General features: G+C 46.5%; 1 protein-coding gene across 1 annotated transcript in view; it reads right to left on the bottom strand.

Moving 5' to 3' along the window:
* The window catches only part of COL17A1 (collagen type XVII alpha 1 chain), a 65,582-nt gene that overhangs the window by 24,819 nt on the left and 17,235 nt on the right, over positions 1 to 23,528 (bottom strand). Inside the window, exons 8-31 of the mRNA XM_054035821.1 lie at positions 23,239 to 23,286; positions 22,016 to 22,159; positions 20,735 to 20,890; positions 19,831 to 19,902; positions 18,738 to 18,809; positions 18,016 to 18,084; positions 15,912 to 16,076; positions 15,191 to 15,280; positions 13,908 to 13,952; positions 13,210 to 13,359; positions 11,338 to 11,553; positions 10,067 to 10,105; positions 9,777 to 9,803; positions 7,549 to 7,575; positions 6,648 to 6,710; positions 6,320 to 6,424; positions 4,635 to 4,697; positions 3,883 to 3,918; positions 3,683 to 3,736; positions 3,278 to 3,313; positions 2,285 to 2,320; positions 1,743 to 1,805; positions 1,338 to 1,373; positions 68 to 139 (exon numbers count right to left, since the gene is read on the bottom strand). Of these exons, the coding sequence (XP_053891796.1) occupies positions 68 to 139; positions 1,338 to 1,373; positions 1,743 to 1,805; positions 2,285 to 2,320; positions 3,278 to 3,313; positions 3,683 to 3,736; positions 3,883 to 3,918; positions 4,635 to 4,697; positions 6,320 to 6,424; positions 6,648 to 6,710; positions 7,549 to 7,575; positions 9,777 to 9,803; positions 10,067 to 10,105; positions 11,338 to 11,553; positions 13,210 to 13,359; positions 13,908 to 13,952; positions 15,191 to 15,280; positions 15,912 to 16,076; positions 18,016 to 18,084; positions 18,738 to 18,809; positions 19,831 to 19,902; positions 20,735 to 20,890; positions 22,016 to 22,159; positions 23,239 to 23,286 (1,884 nt within the window). The remainder of the gene's footprint in view (positions 1 to 67; positions 140 to 1,337; positions 1,374 to 1,742; positions 1,806 to 2,284; positions 2,321 to 3,277; positions 3,314 to 3,682; positions 3,737 to 3,882; positions 3,919 to 4,634; positions 4,698 to 6,319; positions 6,425 to 6,647; positions 6,711 to 7,548; positions 7,576 to 9,776; positions 9,804 to 10,066; positions 10,106 to 11,337; positions 11,554 to 13,209; positions 13,360 to 13,907; positions 13,953 to 15,190; positions 15,281 to 15,911; positions 16,077 to 18,015; positions 18,085 to 18,737; positions 18,810 to 19,830; positions 19,903 to 20,734; positions 20,891 to 22,015; positions 22,160 to 23,238; positions 23,287 to 23,528) is intronic.

Raw genomic sequence — 23,528 nt, 5'->3', positions numbered from 1 at the left:
CTCCAGATGGGATGTGTAACTCAATGGCCTTGTCTAACAATAGTCATTTTTCCCTTTCTGCTTTTACCTGGCTGTCCTGCATCTCCAGTGGGTCCAGGCGGTCCTCGCATTCCTTGCATTCCCATGAGACCTTGTTCCCCTAGGGATGGTTACCAAGACAACATAAACATACTCAGCTTCATGTAGCCCAATAACCATTTACAGTCTAGAGACTGCTGATGTGAAAAGAGCCAACGTTCCAATTGTGGGCCCCACCTACAAGTCAGTGGGCATGCTGGCACATTAAGCAGGTACTTTCATGCCTAAATGCCAAATTTAAGCATCCAGAGATAGCAGTTGGCAGCCAGGTTTGAAGTGCCGTAATTTCCTTATTTCAAATGTGAGATATAAGGCCACTCCTGTGACACAGCACGAGTCAGGTGATCTCCAGGAGATCGCATAAGGGGTATCTAGTCACTCGGGCTTTTGCTTGAAATGGAGAGGTGACTGTGCGACCATAAGGAAAATACACACGCATTCTTCAACAAGAAAACTTCAAAACCAGACTGCAACATGAAGCTGCAGAACTGGAATTAATTTGCAAACTCGATACCATCAGAGTAGGCCTGAATACAGACTGGGAGTGGTTGGGTCATTACAAAACCTAAACTTAATTTCCCCAATACTAATTTCTCCCTAATGTTACTCACCCCTTCTTGTCAACTGTCTGTAATGGGCCTCTCTCTTACCACTTCAAAAGTTATTTTTCCTCCCCTGGTATCCTGCTGTTAATTGATTTATCTTGTTAGACTGACCTAACACTTGGTAAAGCACCCCCATCCTTTCACGTATTTATACCTGCTCCTGTATTTTTTACTTCATACATCTGATGAAGTGGGTTCTAGGCCACGAAAGCTTATGACCAAATAAATGTGTTAGTCTCTAAGGTCCCACAAAGACTCCTTGGTTTTTTTTGCTGATACAAACTAACACAGCTACCACTGAAACCTGACACATTTATCTGGTGCTCATGCTACAGAATGCATATGATAGTTGATTCTTAACTTCACTCTAGTGCCTTGGATACACACGGCCCATCTCAGGTGAGGCCAGGATGATGGAGAACTGGGGCACAAGGCTATTTAGCCTCCCGTAAACATCTCTTGGTTCAGTGTTAGATGTTTGATGGCACACTCTTGTACTACTATGTTGAGAGGCCAGGGCCCCAAGTCCATCACTCCATTGACTCTGCTACTACGTCAGTCACCATCTCAAGTTGCAGGCAAGTCACGATGTAGTTGATCTTTTGTCTCTGATGAGGGGTAATGGGTGAGAAAAAGGAAAAAATAGTCACCTACCTCTTGGGCCTTGGTGTCCATCGGGGCCAGCTGGACCTACCCAAAGATAAGAGCTCATTAGGGATTGCTGGAATGGTCCCACAGTATACCCAGTATGGTGAATATTCCCTGTGTGGTATAACTGAACACAAGACTATGGCTTTCTATTATATTATGTCTGAATAAGACCTTGACTGGGATCATTGATGGTTCAGTAACTTTCACCAAAAGCTTAAAGGTAAGGACCACTTTTATGCAAATATAATCTAACCAAAGAGATTTGTGGGAAAGACCTGGCAATACATACAGTACAATTCCACTGCACAGTTATCTCCATTCCAGTCCTCACAGAAATGGACTATCCGCGGGTGGAAACAACACCTATTGTGTTCTCTAGAAATGTTGCGTCTGTTCTTTGTTATTTACCTACGGATCCTTTAGCTCCTGGCTCCCCTGGAGGACCAGGCAACCCTCTTGAGCCTGGCTCGCCTGCAATCAAATTAAATTAACGTGAATAAAAATAATGTTGGTGAGGAAAGATTTCATGACGCTCAACAACATTTGCAGCTTTGCAAGCTAAAGATAGTATTGACAGGGCATTCAAGCCTCGTGATTCATGGTGCCGCGTGATCACCTCTGGGAACTGGGAGGGAGTTTTCCAAAATGTACAAATTAACTGAGTGCATTCCAGGTGAGGGGGAATCTCTCTGAAGTAATAGGTATGGATCCCTACCCAGGGATACCTGATTATATGAATCAAGAATATGATCAGATATGGCAAACCTTATGTTCTAATGAACAAAAATAATGTCAACAATAACAATATTTTTACATCTTTAAAAAATAAGCAGAGCAAGTTTGGATGGGCAGACTATATTCCTGCATGCACATTTTTATAATAATCCTCTTCATATTTTAAAGCCAGTATTAATTCCAGGACCCCAGACAAGAAATGTTTATATACTGACCTGTCAGACCACGAGGTCCTTTCTCTCCATGGTCACCTAAAGCAAACACAAGGGGAAATATAACTTCATGTAATTCATAGATTCATAGAGTTATAGATTCCAAGGCCAGAAGGGACCATTGTGATCATCTAGTCTGACCTCCTGTATAATACAGGCCATAGAACTTCCCCAGAATAATTCCTAGAGCAGATCTTTTAGAAAAAATATCAATCTTGATTTAAAAATTGTCAGTGATGGAGAATCCACCCTTGGTAAATTGTTCCAATGGTTAATTACTTTCACCATTCAACATTCATGCCTTATTTCCAGTCTGAATTTGTCTATCTTCAACTTCCAGGCATTGAATCTTGATTCCAGGGGGAGGGATAGCTCAGTGGTTTGAGTGTTGGCCTGCTAAACCCAGGGTTGTGAGTTCAATCCTTGAGGGGGCCAATTGGGGATGTGAGGCAAAATCAGTACTTGGTCCTGCTAGTGAAGGCAGGGGGCTGGACTCAATGACCTTTCAAGGTCCCTTCCAGTTCTAGGAGATGGGATATCTCCATTAATTTAAAATTTATTTATTTTATTTTAATCTTGTGATATCTTTCTCTGCTAGACCAAATTGCCCATTGTTAAATATTTTTCTCTCATGTAGATATTTATAGACTGTGATCAAGTCACCCCTTAACCTTCTTTTTGTTCAGATAAAGAGATTGAGCTCTGAGTTTATCGCTATGAGGCATGTTTTCTAATGCTTTAATCAGTCTTGTGGCTCTTCTCTGGACCATGTCCAATTTATCAACATCCTTCATGAATTGGGGGGACGAGAACTGTTTCACTGAAAAATTTTACTGTCAAAGAAAAGGGAAACCTGATGACAAAAGCATCAAATAACCAAAGCCAATGACGTATGTAATTGATCCCAACCTGACATTGAGAGAACCAGGACAAAATATCCTGAGTAATCTAACAGGAAGAAAGTACTGACAAAAGTAATGTAATTGATTAGCATACCTTTGGGTCCGGGTGCTCCCAAAGCTCCTTTCTCACCTAAAAGATATAAAGGCAATGACTTAAAGAATAAATATTGTGGGCGTGGGGGAAGGTCTTCCTCCATCATTCCTCTCTAGAGACACAACATGACCCATCTCTTCTTTTGATGCTTCATCTAATCTAATCTAATCCATCATGCTCCTACATATCTATGGTATTTCCAGGGTACCTATCACCATCACTGAGTTTATTCTTTTTCCTCCTATCTTTCTCCTATTATCCTCGGGGCCCAGGGTCAGAACCCTTCTCAGATATGACTCTGATTCACAGCTGGGTGTTCTCTTCTGGGTAGCAGTGGAAAAGCACAACATCTGTTACAGCCACCATAACTCGTCAGTGTAGCAGAAAGTGGGCTCTAAGTCTTACCTTTGCCCCCTGGGAGACCTGCTTCACCTCTAAATCCTTGAAGACCAGGAGAACCTGCAAGAAAAAAGGAAATTGGGGGTTTAATCATGTCCAGTCTACTCTACCGCTGAGCATGTTTTTTAAGGAAGTCAAGCATGCAGAGTGTTGTCACTCTGTCTTTTTGTTTCCTGTATGTTATAACAGGAGAATGTGGCACTCACCTGGTGGACCTTGTGGGCCAGGAGAACCTGTCATGCCTGTAAATAAGAAGTGTACAATATTTCAGCTACATTGTGATGGGAAGGAGAACCCATCTCCTTGGGTTTGCCAACAGGTGACTAGATTCCAGAGTGCCCCTAACTAAACAAGGTCCTCCAGCCAGTAGATGATCTCACATAATTTTCATCCTATACATCAGAGCAATTTAGTCTTGAACTGGGACTGTTGCGATCTATAGGAAACAGCTTTCCCTGGTGGTCCAAGCCATATCCTCTCCTCCTTGCCCAAGGCAGGAGGAACGAAATTCCAGCTTGTTTCAGCGGGGAGCTGCTCTTTATGGGCAAAATTGTTCCTCTCAGTTACATGGGTCAGCTCCCATTGGTGTCTGTGGAGTGGCACCTACGTGACAGACAGATAAGGTTTCACCCCATTATTTCTAAAGGTTCAAAGGCAGGCAAAAGCCATCTGTAAGCTCAGGTGGGTCGCTGCCAACAGTCAATCATCTACGGTGTCACTTACACCTCCATAAAACAAGCCTTTTTCTAAAGTCTAAAATACTCCTCTTCCCATTAGAACATCTCGTTCTGAAATGAGGTTAGTTTGGGGGTAAGCCAGCTCATTCATCTGCCCACTGCAGTGAGGCACAAATCAAAACAGTGAGACCCACAACCTTCCACGCATCCTCCCACAGCTCCTAATCGGGGCTATTGCCCATGCAACCTCGCTGCCATTTTCTGTTCACCACTGTATTTACCTTTGAGGCCAACAGACCCTGGTATCCCAGGTGGTCCTGCAGGTCCCTGATCACCAACAGCACCTAGAGAGTAAACCATCAGAGCACATCATTAACCAGCTTGCCCATAGGCGCCGACTTCCCCTCTTTCCCGTGAGTGCTCGACCCCCTTCTGCCCCCCGCCCCAACTCTGCCCCTTCCATGAGGCCCTGCCCCTACCCCACCTCTTCCCACTCCTGCCCCGCTCCCATTCCAACCCATTCCCCAAAGTCCCTGCCCCAACTCTGCCCCCTCCCTGCCCCTATTCCAACTCCTTCCCCAAATCCCCGCCCTGGCCCCGTCTCTTCCCTGCCTCCTCCCCTGAGCGCGCCACGTTCCCACTCCTCCCCTTCCCTCCTGGAGCGTGCTAACGCTGCCAAACAGCTGTTTGGTGGCAGCCGGGCGGGAAGTGCTGGGAGGTAGGCGGAGGAGCAGGGACGCGGCATGCTCAGGGGAGGAGGAGGAGGTGGGACGAGGGGTGAGGGGAGCTTGGCTGCCAGCCCCGGAGCACGCACGGAGTCGGCTCCTATAAGCCTGCCAGCTGCCATCCTCCACCCCCAGAAGGAACGCTAAGATTCAAAGGGGTGTGTCCACAGTGTGGGGATCGCCTGCACCACACTGAGCTTCTCTTGTCCTCCTGGGCAGCAAGGCCAAACAAGCCTGCCGCTTGCTCCTGTGGGATCCACTTGCTACAAACCAATTGTCTCTATGAACCTAAACTGGGCTCCCTGTTTATAATTCACCGTCCTACCCCCAGCTCCATGTGCACCCATGAAAATGCTGCTTTGCAGACAGGTATTGCATGTTTACACAGCTACAAAACAAACCACCCGCCACCTCTAGTCTATTTTCTTCTGGGAGTCACCTTGAAAGACTGAGGGTTAGCAGCCAATTTAGTAAGGATCTGATTGTGGTATACGGCTCTGATTCCCCGTCGCTCAGTGTCATGATTAATCAGTAATTAAGACAACTGAGAACGCATTATCCGGAAATGAGCCCATCTCATTGGGCATTATGACACACCAGAGTTTGAATCCTTCTAATGTCCCAGGACTTATCTCACTACACCACCTGGCGTCATTGTCTTCTGTTGTCAGTAAATATTTCAGTGGGGGAAAAAATCGATCAGTCATTTCTGTGCTAAAAGATGAGTAAATCCAATCGGGGCTATTACAGACAGATCTTTGTAATTAATTGCGGAAGCTACAGAAATTAAAAGATTCTTTTTGGTAGGACACACAATCAGAACCATCACCCAGCACCAACCCTTTTGCCTTTTTGCACACACTCAGCAGTTTTCTGGTTTAGTCTATTTATTCAACTCTGTAGTAGCTTTGGGCCAGAGCCTTTCGTTTGACTCTTGCCTCACCATTGGCAGTGTAGATAAGGTAAAAATTAGCTGAGAGCCAAACCTCTTCGGGTTCTGCAAAACCCAACCCTGACTGATGAGCTTTGGCAAAACAAAAGCCGACTGGCCATTGTCGAGGTGGCACAAACCCGAAACCTTTCGGCCCTATTCCAAGTGGAGAGGCAGATAAAAGGAAACCTGGATCTGAACTATCAAAACTAAATCCTGACCACTGAGACTTTTGCAAAATCAGAACCGAGACCCATCCTCCATGGCCCATCTCTTTATGCACTGGGGATAGGACAGGACAGTCTCCTACCTCTGTCTCCTTTCTCCCCAAATCCAGGTGGTCCAGGTTCCCCACGAGGCCCTGGGAGCCCTTCTCGCCCTCTTTGGCCTGTGGGTCCTTCTCTGCCGTGATCACCTATGGAAAGCAAATGGCTTGTAATATAGCTTTATACGTTCCATGCAGTGAAATTCAGTGTCTCCCCTCCACGCCACCCCTCGCAGCAGGACGGCAAGGGCCACGCTGGGGACCTGTGTTTGCACATGCAGGTTGAGGGTATGCACATACTGTGTGAGTCTCCCACAATAACTGAGCTGTGATAAGCTCAGAATAATCTGTAAGGTGGGTCAGTGCTGCTTACCCATGCTGCCTTTCTGTCCTTTTGGTCCCTCTGGTCCTGGGTGCCCAATCAAACCTGGGACGCCTGTAAGCAAAACACAATGTGGTAAATCTGCAGTTTCCCTGACTATGGACCAAGGGTGGGTGTCTAGGAAATATGAAAATAAGGGATTTGGAAATCCAGGACTGCAGAGTTAGGGTGGTTGGGCTGAAAAAATATATTGTTTGCTAAGCACTGTATGTGTGCAGGGGTCTCTTACCAGCATATGGTAGGTAGGGTAGGGTGTGACAATAAATATTCTCTGGCTCTGAGAACATTCCTGTCCAACACGGCTGATACTGAAGGATGCGTGATTTTGTCTATAAAATATTTCTAAATATTTAACACGTACAGGTCTGGAGGCCACATACCAGCCGAGCGTGAGTGCTGCACTGTCATTTGACACAGTGGCGACATTTGCACGATGGAACGCCCACTTGTAATGCACACAGCTTTGCATGCACACACCCTTTGCACACACATTGGCAGGGCATGATCACTCTTGCAGGCCGCTGATAGAATTGTCACAGGCAAAACCCAGTTTGCAATTATTGGCCAGAATCTTTCAAACGTGCCCACAGGTCTCAGTGCACCAAAATCGTGCAGGGAAACGTGCTCACACACAAGCCAGGACAGGATGAAGCCTCGTGGCAAATAAAGCCTTTGAGCAGTAGGGCAGTGGTTCTGCCTGTATTTCAACACCAAGGGTATCAGAACTTCAAGCAGTATAAGACATTTGCAATGGCACAAGAGTTAAACTCCATGCAGCGCCAGCCTGGAGGGGTTTGAGGTGCAAAATGAATCCTAGCTGACTGCAGTGTCCCTGCGTGCACTGTTCAGCTGAAGCGCCACGGAGACTGGTGACTTGTAGAGCTCAGCCTACCTGGTGGACCAGGAAGTCCTTGATCTCCTGTTAGAACAAAGAAACAGACCATTAATGGGAAAACGGCTCTTTCCTTATGTTCCCACCTTCACCCTTTTGCTAGTTATTACCCTTCTGCCAAAAACCAGCGGGGTAGGTGCCTTGCCTTTGACAAATCAAAGACCCCAACATTCCTCAAAAGCACATTTTGATTAAATCAGATACCGTACAATTTCTGTCTTGCTTTTCAAACGGGTGAGTGTATTTTTGGATACAAAGCAATACCTCTGATCCCCTCTACAATGCTCTCTAGACTCGGGTCTTTGCCAGGGGATAGTATTGACAAGCGAACAGCCATGTGGCGGGTATAATAGGCGTGGCTGTTCGCTTGTCAATACTATCCCCTGGCAAAGACCCGAGTCCCTGCTGCCCGACACCTGGGCCGTGGTGCCTCCCCTCGCCGCCTCTTCCCCTCCCTGCTCTAACCCTTCCCTGAAGTTCCCACGGCTCGCTGCTGCTGTCTGGAGTGAATCTTCCTCCTCTCTTCTCCTCCACCCCACCCCCTTCTCCCCTCTGAGGTCCCTGCAGCTGCTGGCTGTGTCTCTCCTCATGCCCCCCTCCCCACGGGGCGCGGGCTCTGTGTGTGTGTCTGTGTGTGTGTGAGAATGCGAGCGGGGAGTCAGTGGCAGACTGGGGGAGTGAGGAGGAGAGTGGAGGGGATCCCTGAGTAGGGCTGTGTCTACACTGCCACTTTCAGCGCTAAAAGTGGAGCCACAAAAGTTTTAGCCAGTATAGACACTGCTTTATCGCCGGGAGCCGTGCTCCCGCGCTCGTTCAGGGTGGTTATTTTTTATCGCCGGAAGAGCTCTCCCCCGGCGATAAAGTGTGATTACACTGCCCACGTCACTGCGCTGTAACATGGGCAGTGTCGGCATATTACACAGTAGGCTGGTCTACACTGGGGGGGGATCGATCTAAGATACGCAACTTCAGCTACGTGAAGTCGAAGTATCTTAGATCGATTTACCTCGGGTCCTCACGGCGCGGGATTGACGGCCGCGGCTCCCCCGTCGACTCCGCTACCACCTCTCGCTCTGGTGGAGTTCCGGAGTCGACGGGGGAGCGCGTTGGGGGATCGATTTATCGCGTCTAGATGAGACGCGATAAATCGATCCCCGATAGATTGATTACTACCCAGGGATCGATCGGGTGAAAAAGTCTTCCAGAGACTTACTAGCAGAGATCACTGAAACTGTTAAAGGGCCATTGAAGTGGTAATGAAGCCATTTGACAGGCATTTGCCAATGCCCAGGAAGCCTTTGGCCACATTCAGCCGGCTTTATGTTGTAGGAAAATGTGTTTATTGGGGATAAAAACAGTTTCCAAATGACGACTCCTCAGTTATTCTCTGTACCCAGCAGAAGTAACTGCTAACCTGGCTCAAGGAGGAGCTGACCTAGCCAGTGAGTTTATTTCTTGATCTAGTCGTTTTATTCAAACCCAGTTTAAGTAAACGAGTCTGGCAGGGAATTCTGGGTGAGGTGATCAAACTACTGTCTTAATGCAGGCTGTCACTGACAAGCACTTTTTCAAAAGGAGAGATTAGGCTTCCAGTTGGTGCAGGTGGCCTGGCTTTTCGTCTCTCTGTCTCTGTACAGCGTACACCGAACTCCCCGCCATGCACAGGAGAATCTATCTGGCAAGTGAGCTACACCTGTTGCCTGATCAGTTCCTTTGGGGAATGTTATTAGTGCTTTAAGGTGAAAAGAGGAGAGGGTCTTGGGGGGAGGGGGCAACAGCAGGGTGAGGAGGCGAGCGGTGAACTAGCTGCACAGCAGGTGGTGGTGGAGGTCTCATGGCGGGTGGGGACTGGTCTGGCTGGGGGGAGGAGGGGAGCAGAGGGGAGATCTCGGGAAGGGGTGAAGAGGTGAGTGCGAGTCAGCCGTGGGCGGGGGCGGGGCCTGGGGCAGAGCAGGGGTGGAGTGTGGGCGGAAGAGGCAGGACAAGGAGCTCGCCTCCCCCAGGGGAAGTTTCACTCACTGCCCATGAGAACAGCCAACACTGTCATTATCATACTTGACCCAGGGAACCATTTAGAAGGTGAGAAGCAGTCATCACTTCATTAGCCTCTCAACAGAACTAACTTCTTTGAGAGACAAAAGCCCTTCCTTCAGCTAAGTGCTTCTAAATCTAGAGTTCTCACAGCACGTTGCTCGGGTATATGAGAAAATGTCTAATTTCAGACTCACCTTTGGGACCTTGCACTCCCATATCACCTGAGAAAGGAGAAAAAAAAATCAAATCAAGAGAGATCCAGGAGGTATTCCCAGTGATTGCTCATTTTGGGACCATCCTTTCTTCCTTGTTACACTCCAAACTCTCAGTGAGAGCCCTGGGAGTTTGGGGTGAACATGGAATGCAGGATCGGGCCCTTCCCATTTTAACTAGTTGTGCCAGTCAATTCCCTGGATTCACTGTGCAAATTATTAGAAGAACCTGAGACACAGAACAAAGAAAGGGAAACACAACTCTCCTGTACCTTTCAGACCAGGTTCCCCTTTCTCCCCTCGGAAGAAACCTGCAATGGGAAGTAAAATGGTTGTTAGATTTAATTATACAATTTTAAGTAAAACAATCTCTCTCTTTCTCTCTGAAGACACAAGGCTGCTTTTGACTCGATTTCAAGACTGGAGGCGGCATAGTCTAGCGGGCAGAGCATGGATTTGGAAAGTAGGAGCTACCTAGACTGACAGGAGTGACTCCCCTTGAAATCAGCTGCACTCATCTCCTGCAGAGGAAGGAGAAATCAGGCTTTCTGAGTGCCAATCCCATTCCTGACTCTCTGACCTTGGGCAAATCACGTAACCATATTTTCTCCATCTGTAAAATACTGACAGGAGTGTTGTAAGGAATAATCAGTTACTTTTTGTGCAGTGCTTTAAAAACGATAAGCCTTATCAGTGCTGTAAGTATGATTCATAATTACACGGAACATTACTTTACAACCACCTTGATATCACTCTCTTGGATAAGTAGGGTAGATTTAATCCCTCTGCTACTTCCATTAGAGGCAGCATTCTAAGACCTGTACTTGCTTGCAGCATGCTCTCCCATAATAGGAAGGGTTCATAATTTGGCTATAGTGTGCTGCACTTTGAAGGCCTCTGCCAACTCAGATATGGAGTCACACACCTTACCTGGGAAGAAAGACTATTCTGCAAGTCTTTCCACTTATCTGGGACAGTGAACAGGGCACGTTTTCAAAAAATGACCACCTAAACTGCTCCTGCAAAACTTGCATATGCAACATTTGCATGTTCAGACTATTCATCTGTGCAAGCAAATCTATTTTTGCATGGGCAGTGCATGCATCTCTCCATATTCCGAATGTAAGTGTAGATTGTGTGAATGCAAATTTTACATGAGCAATTTAGACAGTGAATTTGGAAAATCTGAAACGAGAGAATGATAAGGGCTCAAGAGTTCACATTTGTCAGTGCAATCTGACTGCAGGGACAAGGGTGGGGCTGAAATGAAGTAAGATCAGATCTCAGTTACACCAATGTAAATCTGGAGTAACTCCACTAAAGCCAGTGAAGTTATTCCAGGTTGAGATCAGAATCTGCCTCTTCTTCAATAATATATATGGAATCTGGTAACACCATGTTCTACATGTCTTGCTACCTAATTGCAATCTTAAATCACACAGCAGTGTGGACAGTGCAAATGGCAGATCCACCTTTTTTTCCTGGTGAAGCATCTTTTAGCAATCCAGTCTCATGGAATTTCTTGGACTCTTGCCCTTCTTACCTTGTCCTCTTTCCAAAGCCATTTTGCTCCTCATAAACAGCCAGAGAGCCTCTTGATCTTTATGACTGAAACCTGTAGCATAGTTTGGACCTTTCCCGACATCAGAAACACGGTACTCTTGGGTAATATCCCCATTGTGTGGATTAATTAACAGGTAGTTGGCTTGGGCTTTCTCCAGATTTTCCACACGCGATTTCAGCTTCTTCATTTCTTCCGCTGAAAGGTTAAATTAAAGTAAAATATTAAAGGGGAAGGAGCAGTGGGTTGATCTCCATAACATTTATTTCTAAAGGCAGAAGCAGGGGAAAGTTCATTGTCAACTAACAGTTGCTACTGAATTTGGCGGGGGATGAGAGGGTAGGGTACGGTTATTCTGTGTATTTTGTAGCAGGGATTTCCACTGCTACAAGACATCTTTTGAACCTATCGGCCTCTAAGAGGAAGAATTATCTTGTGGTCAGAGCACAAGAGTGGGAGTCAGATCTAAATTCTGCTCCCAGCTGTGCCATTGATTTCCTGAGTGATCTTGAGCAAGTTACATGCATCCCTTCTCTGGTCTCATCTACACTAGGGAAAAAAGGAGTTTTCCTAACCTAAGTTAAATAACACGAGATAAAATCCTAAAGTGGAAAAGACAGTTTGTAGCTTTCACACAAGTTAGTTGGTTGAGGCAAAGCCTAAGGTTTTAATTCATAGTCTTTAATTCAACCTGTTTATACACGTGGAAACGACACACTGCCTTGTCTTCACTAGGATTGTACCTTGCATTAGTTACCTCGAATTAAGACCCAACTGTTTTCCTAGTGAAGATGCACCCTGTGTGCTTCATTCCTCACATCTGTAAAACAGGAACAATACTGATTTCTATCCCTCGTACGGCTGTTGTGAAGCCTAATCTGCTAATGCTGGACAAGCGCCTTGAGAGCCTTGATGGACAGCACAGGAGAAGTGCAAGGCTTTCTAATTATCACGTAAAGGCACAGACAAAGAAATGCGCATTTAGTAGCTAAATCCACACAACCGAAAGATATTAGACCCAAGAAAATTTGAAAGCTAAGCTGATCAAACATGGCTGCTTCTGGGGACAGTGTGTACCGTGTTGGTACAGCATGGGAGAGCCGCTGGACTCCCAAGTATCTTCCTGCTGCATTTGAGTCCAATGCTGTTCAGTTCTTTACGGGAGGTGACACAGATCACGTCACGGACGGTAACGGGCCCTGGCAGCACAGTTTGGGGCTGGGAGCGGGGCCGAGTCTCCAGAAGCGGGGGACCTGGACAGAAGTAAGGGGGCTGAGGCTGGGGCCATAGCTGGGGGCAGGCGCGGGGCTGGGAGTGGAACCCTGTGCAAAACCTGGGGGTGCTGCAGCACCCCCTGCGCCCCTAGTTCCCGCGCCTATGCTGCCCAGAGAAGTTTCCTAACCCTGGTCACTTAGAAGTTGGCTTTTGCCCTGAAGCAAGAGGGTTTCTATCCCTTACACATTATTTTTATCCTATCTGATATATCTGTTGTTCTCATTATCCTAATCTTTGTCTTATCTTTTACTTACCCTTGCTAAGCACTCAGTGAAAGTAACTTCACAGGCTAATTATGTGCTCTGCAAAAAAGTATTGCAGGGGACAGATATTATTACATTTTCTCTACCATCCATTATCTTGTTTCCCTCTGTGTTGTCCCCTCTAAAGGGGGTTTGGATGGAGGGTTTTGCTTTCCTTCATTATCGATCCGGATCTGAACTTCTTCAAAGTTTGGGGGGTATTTAGATTTGGGGTTTGGTTCAGGCCAATCACTAATCACATCTGGAGTTCACTGAACCATCTACTACCTGAAGTATATAGTCCATCCTTTGGCCTGCTCTCGCTGTGATCTCTTACCCAAAGCGATGAGTCCGAAGAGCAATCCAAGGAGGAACAGCCAGGCTAGGAGCAAACCCAAGAGCCATTTCCACCAGCTACAGCAGGAACCACAGGGACACCAAGCTGGGGCTGCCCCTATCCCTCCCCCTCCATGATCGCCTCCAATTTCTAAAGTGGGAAAGGACAACAGCAAGGTTAATGAACAACTTCAATAGGAGAATAAAACCTGCAGGGGCAGGCCCATTAAATACAGCACTACGGAAAAACCTTTCCACTTCAGTTTGCACACAATGAGTGAAATTCAGACCATCCTGATGTCAATGGCAAAACTCCGCGTGATTTCAACAGGGCTAATGTTTTTTAAACTGCTGCCTTCCAGTTGCTGGTTGCCCCTACATTTGTGTGCTTGCACAGCGACGACACAATGAGTTGCAGCCATAGTTCTGCATAGCTGCTCTGATAACTACTTGATTCGCCCCTGCAGTCAAGAAGCGCGTCTACTCAGATTCACACCCACAACTGAATTACGGGTGCAAATTTTGCAGGTGCAGACTGTGCTCATCCTAAAACAGCAACCCTTATGAAAATGGCCTCCCCGCTTCATTGATCACTTACGGATTATTTATATCACAGCTGTGTAATTCTTTTTTCCATTGAAAGTAAACTACGCTTTAATATATCCCCTCCTACTAAAGAATCTTCAAAGCGCTACTGACCTGCGTAAGTTGCTTTGTCCTTTGTTGACACGGATTTTAGACCTCCTGTTGTTAAAAAACAAAAGAGATTTTAATGATCTTTCTTTACAGGGGCCAACCACACCCAGGAGAATGTGGACACAGCTAAAATACAATTCTGTTTACCAGTGTGTCTTTAGCACAAACTGTTTTCCACAATGCTTTATTCTAACCACCTTGATATCCCTCTCTTGGATAAGTTGGGTAGATTTAATCCCTCCATTACAGGCAGCATTCTAAGACCTGTACTTGCTTGCAATATGCTCTCCCATAACAGAATGAAATTATGCAAGGCCATACGCAGGTAATAGTATAAACTACAGGAAATAATGGAACAAAATTGGTGCAAATCGCATATTGCAGGTAAGCTGAGCTGAACATGGGTGCAAGCAGGAAAGTGATGTAAGGTCACGTGTACTGAACTGGCATTCCTTGAGTCTGAAAAACAAGTGAAATTTATACACCCTGGGGATGAAAGGATGATGTAGCGGGAAAAGCAATTAACCGGAAAGTATAAGTGTAAGTAGGGGTCAGTTTACCCCTGTTACTAACTTCCTGCTACATGTATATCTCTTTACCCTAGAGCATATAATTCACACTCATTTTACACACCCAGGATCTGATTCAACACTGTCACTCCAATAGTGTAACTCCTCTGATACCATTGAATCAAGTCTTATGTGACAAGCCAGCATAAGTCATTAATTAATTATTAATTATTATTATTATTATTATTAAGCATGTCTTTCCAGTAGCACCCCAATGTGCTAGGTGTTTTCCAGGAAGAGAAGAAGTTCCAGCCCTTGCCCCAAGGGCTTAAAATCTAAAGACAGACAAACAGACAGAGGATGCGGGGAAGGGAATACAACATATAAACAGAGAGGTCAAGCACATGATTGACTTGGTCTTAATAATATGACACAGTTCTTTTTTTTTTTTAAATAGGTCATACAATATTCCCGATCCCTAGTTTACCACTAACTTAACTAGCTCCACCACTTAGCATCAACATGGACTAGGCCCCTTTCTGGTTTGTGAATCGATGCATTCAACCACCAGGCTAATACACAGTGAGAGAGGAAATTAAGAGGCACAGGCAAGGGATATGTTCAGATGGGACTGGAAAGGAGATCTGGAGGGCAGGTGAGGTGGAGAGAGCTAGGCAGGCTGTCCCAGATGGTGCAGAAGAGGAAGCTCTGACGTGTAGTGAGGAGAACATGTGCTGGGACAAACAGGCGATCGGTGCCAGAATGACCGTCTCTTACCGTTTGTTTCAGATTTCAGGTAGGAGTCTGCAGCGTAAGAGGAAGAGAAGCCCTGCTTTTCTTTCTTCAAGGTGTCTTCTGCAAAGGACGCTGTGTGGAGTCCAAAGAGGAGTCAAATATGTCTTACCAGAAGTCAAACTGGGCCAGATCCTCAACTTGTGTAAACCGGCATAGCTCCATGGAAGTCAATGGGGCCATGCGGATATACACCAACTATAGCTCTGTCCCTTGGTCTTTAAGCCCTTGAGTTTTACAAGCAAGCTGGCTAATGGGCATGCCTTGTAAAGTTCTCCATGGAGTTTCATAGGCAGACTATGAACTTTGTCCCCATGTACCTGGTGTGAGAAGCTGCCCTCAAGTGGATAAGGGATGACATGGCAGCCCAAAGGTCTACTCTGCATTCCCGTGGCTTATAAAGTTATAGAGCCGAAAACTCTAGAGATGGAAAAGCCTTTTTAGGTCATTGAGTCCGTCTTGCTGCTCACGCAGGTTTAGTCCCAGTGGTACCAAGGTTTGGTTCAGTGTCATTTTAAATGTGCCCAAGGGGTAGGGGTTTTGCCACTCCCCTGGGCAGACTGTTCCACAGCCAGATAGATTGCAATAGCAGTTTCCCAGAACCTGCCAGACTCTCACCTTTGGGACTATTTCCCAGTAATTAACATTCATTTCTAAGCTCCTAGCATGCATGCATGTCATGGGAGATGGTGGGAGGAGAACATACTTCCACTGAGCCCCATGCTGGAAGCACTGAAGACCTTGCCGCTGTCCTTCGTCATGATCAAGAGCTCCATCTCCTTCTTGGCAGGGACGTTCTCCTTCTCCAGCAGCAGGAACTTGCAGTCTTTACGCAGGATGTCGTCGCTCTGGGAGTTCACAGTGCTTCCAACTGGGGTGTGTGAAGGGAGGGGGGAAGAGAGAGAGTGAGAGAGAGAGATTGGTTAGTGGGGAGAAAGGATGTTTCAGTGATTAGGATGCTATCCTAGGATTTGGGAAACCTGGATTCAATTCTCTGCTCTGCCACAGGCTTCTTGTGTGACCTTAGGCAAGTCACTTTGCCTCTATCTGCCTCAGTTCCCCACGTGGAAAATAGGGATCACAGCGGTGCCCTACCTCATGGCGGTGTTGTGAGGATAACTACATTTAAGACTGTGAGTAAGGAAGCCATATCAGATAAGATACAGAGTGCACTTTTGCTTAGAAAGCTTGCGGATAAGCCACAGCTGAAATGAAACCGTTTGGTAAAGTCCAGGCTCCTTTGGTGATGGGGATATGGATACCATAAGCACTGAGCTATGGAACAATCAGTCCTTTGGCTAGCAGAAGAGCAGTAGTGTTGAGGAGGTTTTCTGTTTATGCTAGCTTTATGCTGATTGTTGCTGAGAACTCTATATACGGTTTGGTATAGGCATATAATACATTCACATGCAAATGGAAAGTAGATCCACTGAATTGCTTGGTCTTCTAACAAAATGGTGTACAAAAACTAAACTTGCAAATGTACCGGCACAAAGTTCAGATTAAAGATAATGGGCCTGCTTTTACTCTGTTACCCCGGTGTGAATCTGGAGTAGTCATTGCTGCCTACTCTACTGTAAGTTTTGCAATATTTTATTGCTTTCTTAAAGGCCCACCTTCTGGAGTCCTGTGATTACATGACAAGCTGGGCGGTAATTAAAAAAAAAGTTTCTAGCACTCATAGTTGGGGAGAAAAGTTTGAAAACATGAACCCTAAAGGCTCAAAAACAAGAAGGCAAAACAAAAGAACCCAGAATTTATTTGTTAAAATCTCATGATTGTTAAACCAATCTCATAAATTTTGAACTCTTGGGGCTAGTAATGCTGCAAAATTATGTACAAAACTAACCTTGCAAATGTTCAGGTTCCATATTAAAGATAATGGGCCTGATTTTGCTTCCAATTACTCTCGTTTAAATCAGGATTAACTTCAGTGAGGCCAACTGAGTTACACCAATATGACCGTGGCATGGGGAAGGTCAGACTCGGGCCTCTGATTTTCTAGTGCTGAATTTGCTGCTCCTTTGTTTTCATTTGTGAACAGCAAGAGTGACATCTAGTGGACACTCATAGACGCATAGACTTTAAGGTCAGAAGGGACCATTATGATCATCTGGTCTGACCCCCCTGCATGCTGCAGGCCACAAAACCGTCCCTACCCCTTCCCTTGACTCTGCTGTTGAAATCCCCAAATCCTGTGTTTTAGTGACTTCAATTGGCAGAGAACCCTCCTGCTAGCGATCCCTGCCCCATGCTGCGGAGGAAGGCGAAAAACCTCCAGGGCCTCAGCCAATCTACCCTGGAGGAAAATTCCTTCCCGACCCCAAATATAACACTTTGGTTAGTGATCTGTGTTTATTTCTTCTAAGGCTATTCCATGTGTTACAGTGGCCCAAGAGGGTGAATCCGAGACTATGTCTACACCGTAATCACTGGGTGGGGTTGCAACTGGAGGAGACATACTGGCGCGAGCTTTAGTTTAGCTAGCAGGGTACTGGGGCAGTGAAGCCGCAGCAGTGTGAGTTTCAGCAGGGGCTAGCACTGTGTGTGATTACCCAGAGTTCCAGGTGGGATCGGCTCGTACACTCAATGCCGAGGCACACCCTGTTGCAGTTACATGAAGCACCTGAGCTAGCTAGATTAAAGTGACTTTGGGTATGTCTACGTGGGCTGCAATCTTCTGGGTATGTCCACACCAGCTGCAACCATAGATACTTTCAAACCATGATCTGCCCGCATGAGGACAATTGCCCACACAAATCATCAGCTATATTCTGTCAGCCCTGGACTTCCATGAGTTGCAGACTCACCAGCTGAAGTGCACACTCCACTACCAGCCATGCCAGCGCTCTGGGAAGTGTTTTTCTTCACTCCGTATACTGCAAGACAGAAATCAGCAGAGACTAAAACCACAGACCTTAAACCCTCCTAGCCAGAGGAAGAGCCGCACAATTGCAGATGCTAAAGAAGCAGGCTGAGAGAAGGGGAAAAAATAGAATGGTTCCCAAAAGGAAAGAGGCCGGGGAGCCTGAGCTACCGACCCAAACGCACCTTGGACTTGATCCTGCAACTTTGCCCCTGTGAAAAGTTCTTTTGAAAGTGTATGGGACAACTTGCTCAGGTCAGAGCTTCCCCAGTGACGAAGGGCATGCAGGAGTGGGCTCATTGTTTGCCTGGGGTGCTGACAGTTGGACCTCACATTTGCAGGGCTGAAGGGAACACCCCATCCCATCCCATATGACACACCAGAAAAACTGCCAGAGGGAACCGGTGTTCATATTTCTTTAATAGGATCAATTAGAATTGAACACATTTTCTTCTCGATTCGAATCCCAATTACATTTCCTGTAAAGCACTGATTCCGCTCTTTGCACTGTCCCGTCTTTTATGCACTGTGCATCCTGGGAAAGGCCCCTGCTGTGAATTATTTGATCATTAAGGAGTTACTGGGACATGGGAAGCGCTATTGCATAACAAAGCCACACAGATCAGTTACCCAGCCTCTCCTCTCTATGATTAAAATATCACTGACCTGTGGAGGCTGTGGTTGCACTATGAGTCATGGCTGCAGAGCTTGGAGCCAGGTTGTTTTGAACACCAAACACTGCAAAGAAAAATGCCCTGAGGTGAATAACAAGAGGTCGGCACTGTAACTGGCATTTGGACAAACAAAAACTAGGACCAATGAAAATAATAGTAATTACAGTGATTCCTGCTTGCAAAGGTAGAGTAGCAGGCCTGAGATGACCCCCCTCCGCGGACTCTAAATGAACTCAGCTGGTCAGCTGAATGTTTCATACACATTTGTGTTCATTACTTTCAATAGAAATTTTGCACATCTGTCACTTTCCCTTCCACAACTCCCCCACCACCCTGCCCCCCAATATCACCCTGTCCTGGAAGCCGTGGTCAGCTCAGGCTAAATAAAGGTGGCCATTTTGGAACATTAGACTTAAACAGACTTGAAGAGACCTGCCGTTGTCTCTGTGCTGTGTATGCCTTTCTGGAGGGTCTGGATTGTAAAAAAAGGGTTAAATTCACTGACCGGTCTAGCCTGGCTAAGGGTGAGCCGAGGGGCAATGTGATAGTCACACCGAGTACGTAAAAGGTGTAGACACCATGAAGGGGAGAAATGTTTAGGGTTATGTAGGAGGGTCTAGCCAGGAGTAATGGGATGGGATTGAGCAAAGGGAACTGTACTGGGCTGAACATTAGGAAACAGCAAGGTCTGACAGACACTCATTTTTACTCCCTGGGGAAGCAGTGGAAGTTCAAATTATTTGAAATGAAACATTTGAGATTTTCCTATAGGACACAATCCTGGATTTGTCTCACAAGGATAGACAAGTTGGCCTAACAGATGCTTTCCAAATAAATGACATTTCTCCCGAGACCCCAAATATTCCATCGCTACTTTCTAATGCCAATGACACAGGGCAAAGGCTGAAGTAAGGCCACTTCAGCCAAGAGAGTTACTCCAGGTGGACATGCTGACTGATGTAACTGTGATCTGGACCCGGCACAAAGAACGCACCGAGGGGGAATCTAGGTGTCTTTTTGTTATACATTTCAGCTGATGTGCTGAGCTCCATGAAACGAAGAAGGGAAGAAGAGAGAAGTCTGACCTGTTGAGGAACTGCTCAGCCCTGTGTTCAGAGTGGGAGAGCTGGGAGCCAGGTTATTTGGGACGCCAAACACTGCAAGAGGAGGAAAAAGACGATTTGGCACAGCAGAGAAATGAGATCCCAGTGCATCCAGGCAGATGGCTCAGCCCCCAAAGCCTGAGAGTGAATGGGTCACTAGGAAATTTCATTCCTTCATGAAAAACACATTCTGCTAGGAAACGTACAATAAACACACTGGGGGAAATCTAAAATCATGGCACAAAACACTCGGTTTTACTCTATTTTAAAAAGGGAGAAGGTTTTGATCTCAAAAAAGTTACAGTGACTGGACACGGTTAGGATGCCAAGTCCTTTAAACCTTAGAGGATACATCACCGTTCCATTTGCAGTAGAAAACAGCGGCATTGAGGACGACGCTTCCTGACATTCAGAAATGGGCCTGAGACACAACATTCAGTCCCAGCATTCACTAACTGACGTGGGAGTTCTGGATGTGCAAGGAATGCAGGATTACACCCAATAGTCCTAATGTGGAATCCAAACCCTGTCATAACTCAAACACCCTCCATATTCCAATCCAATGTTGTCTTGTCTAAGAGGCTTGATTGTGAGCTCATTGAAGTCAATGGTAAAGTTCAGCAGCACAGGATCAGGCACTGTGGACGTTTGATCTCCATGAATAAGGGATTCAAAGCATAATCAACGCAGAACTAATTCCGGGGGCACAGGGAGACAGAAATATATGGAGAACAACCAAGTGCATTTGCTCCCACCTCCACTATCCCTCCCCCGCCCTCAACATCCCCTCGTCCCATGCACAAAACACCAGCAGCAGGACAAAGAGGGTCCCACGGTCTGTGCCCTGTCAGCACAAGTGGCCAAGGGAGTGGGGTGGTTACTGTACCTGATCCTGTTGAATGGGACATGGTGTTGACCAGGGAAGAACCCTGGGCCATGTTGTTGTGGTAACTGCCAAGGGAAGACCCTGCAGGCAGGGTGGAGGACCACATGTATGGAGGGAGGGCAGCATTCAGTATGGTTGTGTCGTATGTCCCCGACACTGGAGAGGAAACAATAATGGGGTTGAGTGAGAGTGGTAACAGAAATCAGACCACCTACTCAGAGGCAGAGGACACACAAAGCCAGGTGTTGATCTCAGTTTCTGATCAGGTCCTGATCTCCAGTGCAAATCTGGAGTCACTCCCTCAGTTTCAACAGAGTGACTCCAGATTCACACCTGTGTAACTGAGATCAGCACCTGGCCCGCTATAGCCAAGCCAATTGTGAACCCATTAGACAAATACAGAGATTGCCTTAATTTGTGTCACTTCACTGTAACCACTTGCAAAGCACCTCAGGGGTTTAATCACAGGCACATATGATGATGCCAGAATACAAACTAAACACATTTCAGTCCACATCCTGGTGAGGAAATCAACATTGGATATGGATCCCCGGATTCTTCCATGACACTTCCACACATGGGCAACTATTGTATCGTTAATGAATGACTAGGAAAGACACCAGGTGAGTCAGTTCCTCACTAGGGTATTTGAACCTCTGCACCCAGATAAATATGAGAGTTGAGCCATTATTTGTTCTGTTAAACACTGGTAGAGTTCAGTGGTGTTACACCAGGGGTGAATTTGACCCATGATGCCTAAAGCACTATAGCAGGGATGGGTACTTGAATGAAAGATGACATATTGGACCATTTTCGTTCCTCGCATAGCTCCATTGACCAATGAACATGTGGGGTTGGTGAGGCGCAGACTATTGGGCCAAATGTAGGGCATTCTACAGGGTGGCCTGTGGTAACGTCCATCTTGCTGCTTAGACCAAGACAGAGAATGGATTGCTTGGGGCTTTAGTCTCCATCAGCCTCAACTCTGAATTAAAGATGATGGCAGCTGGAATCTGCTCTGTTTTATGAAAATTAAGGGGGCCCTGGCAATTATGGCCCTGCTCTGGGCAGTATCTGGGCACCCCTGTGTGTAACTCCCCTTTTTGCATTGTTATTACACTCTGGAAAAGACAGCAAACATTTTTAACCTGAATTGTTCCTGACATTGTTTTAGTTTTATAAGAATTGGCTGGAATTTCTATGTCACAAGCCACACGCTTTAAGTGAATCATTCCCCGCTCCCTGCACAGCCGGCATTGCTAACACCCCTCTGCAAAGCACCTGACTGGGAGCTCTCAGTCACCATCTTCGTTTCCACTACAGCTTTCTTGGGGATGGGGAGAGTGCTGGATGACGACCGTGTGGGGCTGACGCTGGCCGATCGACTCCCCTTCAGCAAACGCTTCACATCATCCAGTTCCGTCCCTGGCAGAGAAAACAGATGTCCAGACTAAGCCCAAAGCCACCACCCAATATAGCCTGCAACCAGAGATGCTCTTAATACTTGAACAAGTGTAAGAGAAGTGGTGTCCAGCAGGAAACGGGGCCATTTCCCAAAGCTCCTTAGAACTCTGCATTTGGCAAATGGCTGTCCCATCTCCAGCACTTCCCCCTGAAAGTGGATTAGGTGGGATAAAACACCAGAGGATATACAGCAGGGCAAAATCCTAAACTGGCTGGGGGGGGTGGGTAGCGGAATCCTCAGTAGGACTTTCCCATCTCTTTCTACGAAATCATAGTCTGATTGTCTCGTGAGAGGACTAGTTTCTGGGACTAGTGTTGCCCCCAATTCCTGGAAGGAGGTACTGATATCTCTGGAACTCCAGCTGGGATATCACTGAACACTGGTGACTCTCTAGGCTGTGCAAGGCACTGAACCTGTTTATGAAGTGCTCTTTTGTTGTTAATGCACAAATTCCTGTCTAATCTAATGCACTTTTCAGCAGGGTATAGAGGCACCCACAAGAGTGCAGGCTCACTCTAGTAACGGCACAGCACTATGACCAAGACCAAAGAACTCTTGTGAAGCCCCTCACTTTCATAGGGAGGCAACTGAAGTCAGCAGTGAGGACATAGGGTCCTTCATCATTGACCTCAATAGGAGGTTTGCCAGTCACTTCAATGGGAACAGGATTGGGGCCTTAGTGAGGAGAGGAGCAATTGGCAAAATGATTCTACCCAGGAGCGACTCATTCAGGCTAAATAAAACCGCCCTGGCAAAATACAGGTCTAGGCCACAGCAAACTTCCTCACTCTTCCCACTTTAAATTAAAATTACTTGCAGAGAGTGAAGGGAGGCGGTTTCTCATCACCGCACGCACATTTTATGACACCCCATGTGCCACCCTGAGTGCTCAGCCCCAGAGAAGCCACTGGCAGAGTTAGAGCAGAAATATCCTCAAGGCCAAAATGGTCAGTATTGGAGTTGGCTCTTGAGGGCTATCCCTTAGGGGGGGAAAACCAGGCCCCCATGTTCACTCTAAAACAACAGCAGGGACACTTACATCTGGTTGAGGGAGAAGCGCTCTGGAGTCGGACTCGGATTTCGCTCTCTGCACAAGAAAAGAGGGTCATGAATACGGAGCGAGCTGAACTGGTGCCATGAGCAGGCTGCAAAAGCTAATTCCCCACTTCTCACTGTCCATATACATTATTATCTGTTAGGTTTGGGCAGCTTGCACAGCTTGATGGATTGGTTTTATCGATCTGAATTTTTAGAAGTGGCTTTGGACTTTTGGGCCAGATTCTGATCCTTTCACTCCCACTAAGAAGTATTGCCCTTTAAGTTTTCACA

Source organism: Malaclemys terrapin, chromosome 7 (assembly GCF_027887155.1).
Source record: "Malaclemys terrapin pileata isolate rMalTer1 chromosome 7, rMalTer1.hap1, whole genome shotgun sequence".
Lineage (NCBI taxonomy): Eukaryota > Metazoa > Chordata > Testudines > Emydidae > Malaclemys > Malaclemys terrapin.
The sequence above is the reverse complement of the archived record's forward strand: the minus strand, read 5'-3'. Positions and strand labels throughout refer to the sequence as shown.